Source organism: Canis lupus, unplaced genomic scaffold (genome assembly GCF_048164855.1).
Source record: "Canis lupus baileyi unplaced genomic scaffold, mCanLup2.hap1 Scaffold_116, whole genome shotgun sequence".
Classification (NCBI taxonomy): Eukaryota; Metazoa; Chordata; class Mammalia; order Carnivora; family Canidae; genus Canis; species Canis lupus.
Genome location: NW_027326486.1, coordinates 49988 through 62195, shown reverse-complemented (window position 1 = coordinate 62195; position 12208 = coordinate 49988). Strand labels below are relative to the sequence as shown.

Sequence of the window (12208 nt, the reverse complement as noted above, 5' to 3'; positions counted from 1 at the left end):
ACATAAACCACATCTTCTTTACCCATTCATCTTTCGATGGACACCGAGGCTCCTTCCACAGTTTAGCTATTGTGGACACCGCTGCTAGAAACATCGAGGTGCAAGTGTCCTGGCATTTCATTGCATTTGTATCTTTGGGATAAATCCCTAGCAGTGCAATTGCTGGGTCCTAGGGAAGGTCTATTTTTAACTCTTTGAGGAACCTCCACACAGTTTTCCAGGGTGGCTGCACCATTGCACATTCCTACCAACAGTGCAAGAGGATTCCCTTTTCTCCGCATCCTCTCCAACTTTTGTGGTTTCCTGCCTTGTTAATCTTCCCCATTCTCACTGGTGTGAGGTGGTATCTCATTGTGGTTTTGATTTGTATTTCTCTGATGGCCAGTGATGCGGAGCATTTTCTCATGTGCTTCTTGGCCATGTCTGTGTCTTCCTCTGTGAGATTTCTGTTCATGTCTTTTGCCCGTATCTTGATTGGATTGTTTGTTTCTTTGCTGTTGAGTTTAAGAAGTTCTTTACAGATCTTGGATACTAGGCCTTTAACTGAGAAGTCATTTGCCAATATCTTCTGCCATTCTGTAGTTGTCTTTTAGTTTTGTTGACTGTATCTTTTGCTGTGCAAAAGCTTCTTACCTTGATGAAGTCCCCATAGTTCATTTTTGCTTTTGTTTCTCTTGCCTTCATGGATGTATCTTGCAAGAAGTTACTGTGGCCAAGTTCGAAAAGGGAGTTGCCTATGTTTTCCTCTAGGATTTTGATGGATTCTTGTTTCACATTTAGATCTTTCATCATTTTATCTTTGTATATGGTGCAAGAGAGTGGTCTAGTTTCATTCTTCTGCATGTGGATGTCCAATTTTCCAGCACCATTTACTGAAGAGACTGTCTTTTTTCCAGTGGATAGTCTTTCCTCCTTTGTCAAATATTAGTTGACCATAAAGTTGAGGGTCCACTTCTGGATTCTCATTTCTGTTCCATTGATCTATGTGTCTGTTTTTGTGCCAGTACCATACTGTCTTGATGACCACGGCTTTGTAGTACAACCTGAAATCTGGCATTGTGATGCCCATGGCTATGGTTTTCTTTTTTAAGATTCCCCTGGCTATTTGGGGTTTTTTCAGATTCCACACAAATCTTTTTTTTTTTTAATTTTTTTTATTTATTATTTATGATAGTCACAGAGAGAGAGAGAGAGAGAGAGAGGCGGAGACACAGGCAGAGGGAGGAGCAGGCTCCATGCCTCGGGAGCCCGATGTGGGATTCGATCCTGGGTCTCCAGGATCGCGCCCTGGGCCAAAGATAGGCGCCAAACCGCTGCGCCACCCAGGGATCCCCCACACAAATCTTATAATAATTTGTTCCAACTCTCTGAAGAAGTCCATGGCATTTTGATAGGGATTGTATTAAACGTGTAAATTGGGATCCCTGGGTGGCGCAGCGGTTTAGCACCTGCCTTTGGCCCAGGGCGTGATCCTGGAGACCCGGGATCGGGCTCCCGATGCATGGAGCCTGCTTCTCCCTCTGCCTGTGTCTTTGCCTCTCTCTCTCTCTCTGTGTGACTATCATAAGTAAATAAAAATTAAAAAATAAATAAAAATAAACGTGTAAATTGCCTTGGGTGATCACTGACATTTTCACAATATTAATTCTTCCAATCCTTGAGCATGGAGTATTTTTCCATCACTTTGTGTCTTCCTCACTTTCTTTCAGAAGTGTTCTGTAGTTTTTAGGGTATACATCCTTTACCTATTTGGTTAGGTTTATTCCTAGGCATCTTATGCTTTTGGGTGCAATTGTAAAAGGGATTGACTCCGTAATTTCTCTTTCTTCAGTCTCATTGTTAGTGTACAGAAATGCCACTGAATTCTGGGCATTGATTTTGTATCCTACCACACTTGGGCCGAACATTTTTAAAAGAAGTAAACAGAACTTATTTAAAAGAAAAAAAGTTATGTATGTATTGAAGTCTTTAAAAGAGCCAGAGGAAAAAAACATGCTTTGAAAGATTACTTCAAATCAGAGATCCTGACAGCTGACCTCTAACTAGAAATTTTAGGAATAATCATTTCATCATCTTTCACTATACTGAAATATAAATAGATAGATGATAGATAGATAGATAGATAGATAGATAGATAGATACACAGATAGGTAACAAGAGCCTACCTAGCATTCTTTGCTTACTAAAAATGCCATTCAAGACGACGCAGGTGGCCTGGGTCGAGGTCCTGGGATCAAGTCCCTTGTTGGGCTCCCTGCTTGGAGCCTGCTTCTCCCTCTGCCTGTGTGTCTGCCTCTCTCACGACTAAATAAATAAAATCTAAAAAAAAAAAAAAAAGAACACAGGCAAACAGGGAGATCATTCAAGATAGTCACATAAAAACTTCTGAAATCCTTTCCCTCAACAGACACAATATATCTACAGCTACATATAAAACAATTATCTCTGAGCAGGACAGCTACTCCACAACGAAGAATTAGACAGGGAGGAGAGACAGATGTAGTTGTATTTTTGCCGAAAACCTCACCTCCCCCCATGCAACGACCTATGGAGGAGGGGTTGCACAAATACAGAACCCCTCCCTGAGGGAGGGAATCTGTACTACACATCAGGCACCATGACCCATGGGAGATGCACCAGACAGACAGCCCCCAAAGCACCTGGCTTTGGAAACCAGTGGAGCTTCCGTCCAGGAGACTCCTAGGGCTGTACTGAGTGCAGGCTCTGCTTTTACAGGGCTCACAATCAGACTCATTTGCCTCAGGACCCAGTACAAAAGCACCAGTTTGAAAGGAGCCTAGACCAGATGTGAAGGGGTTCCATTTGCTAATCTTAAAGCATCTACCAGAAGGGCAAAAGCCCACTCAGATTCCCTCCAAAGACAAAAGATACCGGAGGGTGCCATATTTACGCTTTCTCTACCTTGCTACTGCCAATGCTGGCAGGAGCTATTTTTGCATTCCCATAACCTTCTAGTACCTCCTTCCCCCTCCATACTGCTGCCACGGCCCTGCCAGAAGCAGGAGGCCAGTGCCCTGACCTCTAGTTACACTCCCACTGCCAGAGGCCTCCAAGCCAGCAGGTACATGCAACCCACACAGGGGATGCCTACTGAATATGAGACTCTGGGGCCAGGGTGGATTGTGTTTGTGAGCCCCACAGGTCTAGAATAATTGGGGAAACAGTATGAGAGACAACCAAACACTGAAGCAAGGTTACTATAAACAAAAATGTTCACCCACACACAGCCACACACCTTCAGGACTAGAAGAGATAGCTGTTTCACCTAACACAAAGACATACATACATACAAAGTCAGGCAACATGAGGAAACAGATAAACATGTTCCCAATGAAAGACCAGGATTAAACCCCAGAAAAACTCAACAAAGTGGGTATAGACCAAATGTACCTCAAAATGTAAGGCCACGTATAACCAGTGCACAGCTAGCATCATGCTCAACAGGGAAAAGCTTCCTGCTTAACATCAGGAACAAGGCGAGGATGCTAACACAGTATTGGAAGTCTTGGCCACAGCAGCTAGGAAGGAAAAAGAAAGAAATTGGAACCAAATTGTAAAGGAAGAAGTAAAACCATCACTATTTGTAGATGATACAATTTTATACACAGAAAACCCTAACGACTCTGTGGAAAAAAAAGACTGTTAGAACATTAGTTCTAACCTTATTTCTAAATAAATTCAGTAAAGTTGCAGGTACAAAACTGATATACACAATTCTGTCACACTTGTGTACACCAACAACAAACTATCAGGAAGAGAGACTAAGAAAACAAATCCCATTTAAAATTGCATGAAAAAATACCCAAGAATAAATTTAACCAAGGAGGTGAATGATCTATACTCTGAAAACTATAGGACACTGAGGAGAGACAATGACACTAATAAGTGGAAAGATATTCCATGCTCATGAAGAATATTGCAAAAATGTCCATACTGACCAGAGCAATCTACAGAGTCAAGGCAATCTCTATTGAAATTCTAGTGGCATTTTTCACAGAAATACAACAATCGTAAGATTTGTATAGAACCACAAAAGATCCCAAGCAGCCAAAGCAAATCTTGAGAAAGGACAAGTCTGAGACATTACACTCCTTGAATTCAAGCTGTAGTATCTAACAACTAAAGTAATCAAAATGTATGGTATTGGCATAAACACACACACACAGATTCGTGGGACAGAAAAGAGAGCCCCGAAATAAACCCAGGCATATAAGGCCAATTACTTTACAAGAAAAGAGGCAAGAATATACAATGGAGAAAGACAATCTCTTCAATAAATGGTGCTGGGAAACCTAGACACCTACATATAAAAGACTGAAACTGGGCCATCATCTCACACCATACAAAGAAGTTAACTCAAAATGGATTAAAGACTGGAATGAAAATCCTGAAATCATTAAACTCCTAGAAGAAAACATGGGTCGTAAGCTCTCTGACATCGCTCTTGGAGATTTTTTTTTTTTCCTTTTTGGATCTTATGATTCCAAAGGCAGTGGCATCAAAAAACAAAACAAAACAAAACAAAACAAAACAAAACAAAACAAAAAAAATTGAGATAACATAAAACTAAAAAGCTTCTGCACAGCAAAGGAAATCATCAACAACAAAAAAGGCAATCTACCGAATAGAAGGAAGAACTGCCAATTCTATCCAATAAGGGGTTAACAGCCAAAATATATACAGAAATTCATATAGCTCAATATCAACAAGAAACAAACAATTCAACATTAAAAAACGGACAGAGGATCTGAATAGACGTTTTCCCAAAGACGACATACAGATCACCAACAGGCACACGGGAAGATGCTCAACATCACAAATCATCAGAGTAATGCAAATCAAAATCACAGTGAGATATCGCTTCACACCTCTGAGAAAGGCCAATATCAGAAAGACAAGAAAAAATAAGTACTGATGAGGCTGTGGGCAAAGGGGGACCCTAGTGCACCGTTGGTGAGGTTGTAAATTGGTGCGGCCACCACAGAAAATAATCTGGAGAACAGTCAAAAACTTAAAAATACAACTCCCACATGATCCTGCAATTCCACTTTTGGGTATTTATCTGAAGATTCAAAAGGATACATGTACCTCTATGTTCACTGCAGCATTATTTACAATAGCCAAGATATGGAAATAACCAAAGTGTCCTTCCTTTGAGGGATGAATGGGAAAAGATTTACACACACACACACACACACACACGAATACTATTCAGCAAAAAAAAAAAAAAAAAAAAAAAGGAATACTATTCAGCCATAAAATAAATTAGCCATTTGCAACTGGCATGAATCTGAAGGGTATTATGCTAAGTGAAAAAAGTCAGAAAGAGAAAGACAGATATGGTATGATTTAACTTATACCTGAAACTAAACAACAAATAAAGTCAGAAATACAGAGAATACATGGGTGGTTGCCAAAAGGGAAGGGGGTGAGGCTGTGTGGGTAAAAACGGATAAAGGGGATCAAGAGTCCCATCATCCTCTTACAAAATGAATTCACGCACAGCATGGTGACTATAGTCAATAATAACGTATTGCAAATTTGAAAGTTGTTTTCAGAAAATACGTCTGAAAAGTTCTTAGCACAAGAAAACAAATGGCGTGACTGTGCATGCAGAGAGATGTTAACTAGACTTACTATGGTGTTCATTGTGCAAGATATACAAATGCCAAATTTTATGTTGCACGCCTGAAACTAGTGTGTCATATATCGATTATAATTTAATAAAACGAAAAAAAAATGGAAGGAAATAAAAACATGTACTGATTCACTGAAAGACATAGTTTGATAGCCACAAACCCTCAATACAGGAGATTCTAGAGCTTTTTTACATTAAACAGGTGAAAAATCAGCCTGGATGACAAGGCTGAGCTGTAAGATTGGGACTAGAACAAACAAAATGGTGGTTATACTAAATGAATAATGACGTTGATGTAAAGCAAAATAAGGATGTCTTCAAGGTTGTGAGGGGTTTTTGTTTTTCTGTTTGTTTTCTAGAGAGAATTAAAATACAGGACACAACAGCACTGAAGTTGGCAGGAAAGTATATGGGGCAAAAGTGCGCTAAGATTTCTGGATCTTTTCCAGATGACAATAGACAGATTAAGATAGGATTTTATAATAAAGGATTCATGTCATAATTTCTAAGGTAGCCACTCAAATAACAGAAAGAGAATGTTTTAACTTCTCAACTGTATGCAGGGAAAACCCTAACCAATCCAAAAGAAACAAAGAAAAATCAGGACAAGAAAACACAAAATACGTCAGATTTTAAATTATAAAGATCATACGTCATAATGAACTGTAGTGAAGATATTCTAGCTGAAAGTAAAGACTTCTGACTTGTTACCTCAGAAAGCTCCAACTGTAATTCACAAAAGCTGTAATAAAGCAGGAATATGGAATAGTTGACAATAAAAGGATAGGAAAAGATATCCTGCAAATGGCAACAAAAACATATCTACTTTAAAATAAACTCTATTAAAAAGTATAAAGTGTAGTAATTCACCAGCAAAATAACAAATTTATATTTAATAACAAATTTAAATATATACAACAAAAAATGAACAGAGGGAGCCTGGGTGGCTCAGCCGGTTAAGCACCTGCCTTCAACTCCCGACAAGATTCCAGGGTCCTGGAATCAAGGCCCACATCAGGGTCCTTGCTCCAGGGGGGAGCCTGCTTCTCCCTCTCTCTCTCTCTCTGCCTGTCACTCCTCCTGCTTCTTCAGTGTCCGATAAATGAATTAAATTAAAAAAAAAAAACACAAAAAAAAACTGAACAGAACTGCAAGAAGAAAACCATGGTCATAATGGGAAACTTTTTTACCATACTTCTCTTGGTAACAGAGAATAAACGAACAAAAATCAGTGAAAACACAGAATATTTGAATAGGTTTACAAACTTGATCTACAGACACATACAGAAAACTATACTTAATGACTGCAGAATATACCTTCTTTTTAGACACAGACAGGATACATTACAGATATTGAATATGTAGCTGGCCGTAAAGTGTAAACACATTTCAAAGGACTGAAATAATGCAAATTAGGTTTTCTGACCTCAAAGCAATTAAGGTAGAAATCAGGAACAAGATAGATTAAAAAAATCCTTATTTGTAAATTCAAGAAAAGTCTAAGTAAGCAACTACAAAATGATTCTAAGTTAAGAAAACCAGTACCTTGGGAGAAATGGCCTTAAATGCTAACGTTAGGAAAAGAAGAAGGTTGAAAATTTATGAACAAACGTTCATAACAAGAAAAAGAATTTTTTTAAAAAAGTCAATGAAATAAAAACTAATATACAATGAGGAAAATTAATAAGGCCAAAGGTTTATATCTAAAAAGACTAATGCCAAAACTCTGGCAATATTGAGGAAAGAGAAGAAAGGGCAATAAGTACCAATATCAGGACCAAGAAGAAAAACAATTAGCATAGAAACTGCACATGTGAAATATTATAAGCAACCTTTTCAGAAATTTGACAATGTAGTTGAAATGGACCAAATCTTAGAAAAATATGAATCATTAAAACTAATCAAGAAGAAATAGAAAGCCTAAACGTTCTTGTCATCTTTAAAATAGTTACCAATATCCTTATCAAAAAGAAAACATCCAGGCCCAAGGAACCCAACAAGTCAGTTCTGCTAAAGGACAAACGAACTTCAGTCTTTCATAAACTTACCCACAGAAGAGTAGAGACTTCCACCTCACAACATAAGGCTACCCAGGATATTGTGAAGATCTGATGAGAGAGATAAGAAAGCAAAATTATGGGCTGAAGTCTCATAAAAGGAGACATTAAAGTTCTAAATAAACTAGGAGTCAACTAACTCCAGCAGATTATATGTAAAGGAGAACAAATCATGAACAAATTAGGTTATCTCAAATAATAGTCCAATGATAGCCAGTTGAACAGTCAAAAATCAGTAAAAAAAAAAAATGTCAAAAACCAATGAACTTTCCTATGTTGAGACTGACAGGAAACAAATCATATGATCATTACAATAAATAAATAAAAAGCACTTGACAAAGTCCAATGGCTAGTCATTTAAAAAGTCATTTTACACAGAATAAACGGAAACTTCTTAAACTGAGTAAACGGCAAATATGAAAAAAATAATCTAGAGCAAATATGACAAAGAAGAAATGTTGAGAGAATTTCTTTTGAGATCCAGATTCACACATAATAAACAAAAATCTAGAGTAGTGAAATCAAAGTGAAAATGAAAAAGGGAATAGCTTTTTGGTCACACATTAAGGAAATGTTTCATGAATACAATTCAGAAATCACTAACCTAAAGGAAAATGGTGCTCGACGAGTAACTTCTGCATAGAGAGTAGGGGAGGACAGAACAAAGCATGAGATGACAAAATATTTTTCCATATGTTTTCCCACCAAGAGAATCTGACATCAGCATGGTTTTACCTTTACCGGTGAATGCAGGCTTTTCTCACCAAACATATCCCAGAGGAAGGTCAGGTCTTCCTGGCTGTCCACACGTGGCCCCAGCCGGCCTGCACAACAGCCAACAGCTCATACAGACCTAGAAAGTGAAAATAAAACACAAAGCGTAACCATAGAGTGATCTCATTAATTTCACTTAAGGTGTGTGTGAAGGATGGCTGGAACATGTCGTTTTTACTGGATCAGTAATCTGGGCCATCAAGCAGAATGCTTCTCCGCGGAAGCCAAGGAACCTTTTTGATTTTTAAAGCCCAAATATGTAGCATCAACAGGCTAGCCTAACCTTTCCTTTGTCAACATTCTCCAGGCATCCAAGCGGACACAACCCGAGGCAGAAAACGTGTACAAGCTTTCAGAGGAAGAAGAAAACTAAATCGTCACTACATTTGCCTCAGTGTTAGCCAAAGATCAAAAGGAGTCATGAATAGGAAAAACTCCTTAGAAGAGCAGAAAATTGATAGAGTGGCCCATTAAAAAGGTTTTGTGGTTTCCAAAGAGTTCCTAATGATATATAGCTTCAAAACCATCTGCGTTATCTACATCCAAATTCAAGTTCCAAAAAGCTAAGGCCTATTAAGCCATACGTGGTGTTGCTTTCTTGTAGCTGCTCATTTTTCAAAAAGCAACAACCACAAGCTACACAGAACTGAGTTTACCTTTAACTCCAATCTGGGCGTATGCCGTACCCTCTGAAAGAGTTAAGGAAAAGGATGCAGGTTCCTCGGGGCCCTCCTCACTAGAAGCTTCCTGGGGCTAGACAGTAGCACCCTGTTCCACCAGTAGCCTGTTGCAGAAACCCTCCCACCTCCTTTGGGGCCCATCAGACTCCTGTCCAAGAACTGTTACGACAGTGCCTGCCCGGGGCCTCTTCAGGGAGGTGACCTAGAAGAAGTATCAACTCTCAGCACACGTTTCACTTTCCAGTGGGATTATACGAGGTAAAAAGGAGAAACTTCCTTTTATTTCTGTCTGCTGTCTACAAGAGCACCGAAACCTCCTGGGATCTACGACACAGGAGCGTGCTGTTATTCCTGTTCTGAAGTGCTGCTGTTCATCACAGGGACAGCTTTACAAGATATGTAACTAGCAAAGAATCATAAATTATGGCCTGCTGATTAGTCTATTATCTTCCTAAAGTATTATCATATTCTAATAATCAGTGATCATTCACCAAATGTATTCGCTTTGCCTTGGAAAGCTGGATCTGTAACATGAGACGTTAAACTCAAACATTCCTGGGACTGCATGTGGCCAAAAAGATCTATTCTACTTTAGGGGGAAGAAAATGTCTCCCTATTACATTCTTAAGTATTCTTGATGATTTACACTTATTCCCTTAAAAACCTGGCATCATGCCTAAGCTAGCTCTTATTGATGATTTCATAAAACTATTTGTAAGGTGTCCCAACATAATTCGATGTATAATAATGCAGGTCTCACTTTACACGTACACAGATACATACAACTTTAAAAACATGACAATTGCCAAGATCAGCGATTAAGGTCAGAGGTTCAAATTGAAAATTAGGTAAAAAGGAGGTAGAATTTCGCTATTTTATTATTGATTTAGGAGCAACAAAAGGAATTCCTTGTTCCTTGGAAATATGGTTAGTTTAATTAATAATACTAGTTCAACTATAACATAATTTATGAGGTATAGTTCTGGGGGGGGGCGATAACTGAGGTAATGTATTAGAACAGCCCCGGCATATGGTAAATAGTCTATTTCATATGTAACTTAGTGAGCTTCAGCTATTGTTGTTATTCCTGTTATTCATCAGGACTATTATTTTTTTTAGGATTAATTTATTTTACAGAGAGGCAGGGGACAGGGGCAGAGGGAGACAGAATCTTAAGCAGACTCCACGCTCAGCATGGAGCTTGACACGAAGCTCCAAATCATGACCCTGATCATGGCTGGAGCTGAGACCAAAAGTCAGACACAAAACCCACTGCACCACCCAGGAGTGTCCATCACTACTGCTATTGAAAAATCAAAACTCTGAGTCAAACAGACCTAGATTCAAACCAGGTCTATACTTCATTTACCCCCCATAACTTACCTCAGCCTTCTTTCCATCATATGTTCAAAAGAAACGGAATCTACACCTATAGTAAACTGGACAGGAAAAAATATACATACGTATGCAGATACACAAGTGTGTGCATATAACACAGGTAAAATCTGAAAAAGCCTAAGGGACTGCATCAGTGACGATGTACCCACGTGGTTACCATAACTATGCGAGATGTCACCACTGGAGGAAGCAGGGTCAAGGGTACACGGGATCTGTATTATGTCTTCCAACACATGAATCCACAGTTATCTCAAAGTACAGTTAAAGCAAGAGGAGAAGTGGTGGTTAACATTGTTATAAGAATGCAAGGGAACAAGGCACGTAGTCCTGTGGTTGGCACAAAAGAGGCATTTGATGAATTTTTAAAAGATTTTATTTATTCATGAGACGGACAGAGAGAGAGAGAGAGAGAGGCAGAGACATAGGCAGAAAGAGAAGCAGGCTCCATGCAGGCAGCCCAAAGTGGGACTCGATCCCGGGACTCCAGGATCACACCCTGGGCTGAAGGCTGACGCTTCAGCACTGAGCCACCCAGGCGTCCCTGATAAAAACATTTTAAAAATTGGGCAGCCCGGGTGGCTCATCAGTTTAGCACTGCCTTTGGGCCAGGGCTTGATGGACTCCCTGCATGGAGCCTGCTTGTCCCTCTGCCTGTGTCTCTAACTCTCTCTCTGTCTCTGTGTGGCTCTCTTAGGAATGAATAAAATCTTAAAAAAAAAAGAGTTTTAAAGAATAATAAAGTGATTTCTTAAGACTTCCTCAAGTGGCAACTGCCCCTTACTAGAATTCTGTCTATACCTTTACTCCACTTCAAAAAGTTTGGATCTCGAATGAACCACCAAGAGGAGCAGAGGAATAAGCGTCCGCATAAAACACATAAAGTGAAAGATCCCTATAATTTCTAATCTTTGGATGAAACCTGAAAGGCGTCTGGGGGAGTAACCAAATAGCAAATCACTTTGAGATTGATGACATATGCCTTATTATCTAAGTTAAAATAGGAAACACAGGGACATCTGGGTGATTAAGAAGCTGAGTGTCTAACTTTGGCTCAGGGCTGATTCTGGCCCAGGACCCAGCCCCACATTGGGCTTCCTATGGGGAGCCTGCTTCTCCCTCTGCCTGTGTCTCTGCCTCTCTCTGTCTCTCTCACAAATCAATAAGTAAAACCTTTTACAAATGAAACAGAAACCACATCTAAAAAATCAACTTCTGAAGATAATCGATTTCTTTTTAATTATACGGCCCCGATATTTAAACTATGGCTTTTCAAAACCATCAACAAGGAAAAAATTTTAAAAAGCAACAGATAAGTACTAGGAGATCATGAAAACCAGCCCATCGCACCCTGCGCCGCACCCACGCCCCGGCAGCGCGTGGTCCGGGAGGCCCCGCCAGCGAGACAGCCAGCCCGGGCGAGGGAGGAGGGCGCCGCGTGCAGCCCGCGCCCCGCCCGCGGCCCCGGCGGCTCGCACCTTCCTCAGCGCCGACATCCTCGAGCGCTCTGAGTTCAGCAGGCGAAGGGCGACATGCTTTGTGGCCCGTCCGTCCATCCGCACCGCCAGCCGACAATCCGCGGGGCCGCCGCCGCCGCCACCGCCACGCGTCCCACCGCGCTCCAGCCTGGCACACGCTCGGAG

At 40.2% G+C, this 12208-nt stretch overlaps 1 protein-coding gene across 2 annotated transcripts in view; it reads right to left on the bottom strand.

The window, feature by feature from the left end:
- The window catches only part of LOC140629753 (ankyrin repeat domain-containing protein 26-like), a 207442-nt gene extending 195234 nt beyond the window's left edge, over positions 1-12208 (bottom strand). The window contains exons 1-6 of one of the 2 annotated variants that reach the window (XM_072819336.1): positions 12044-12208; positions 8452-8569; positions 8321-8351; positions 7708-7767; positions 3412-3539; positions 2166-2319 (exon numbers count right to left, since the gene is read on the bottom strand). In XM_072819336.1, coding sequence (XP_072675437.1) covers positions 2166-2172 — 7 coding nt within the window. In that variant the 5' untranslated portion in view covers positions 2173-2319; positions 3412-3539; positions 7708-7767; ... (1 more) ...; positions 8452-8569; positions 12044-12208. Of the gene's footprint in view, positions 1-2165; positions 2320-3411; positions 3540-7707; positions 7768-8320; positions 8352-8451; positions 8570-12043 lie in introns of those variants that run through there. The other variant, XM_072819335.1, reaches the window with a different exon arrangement.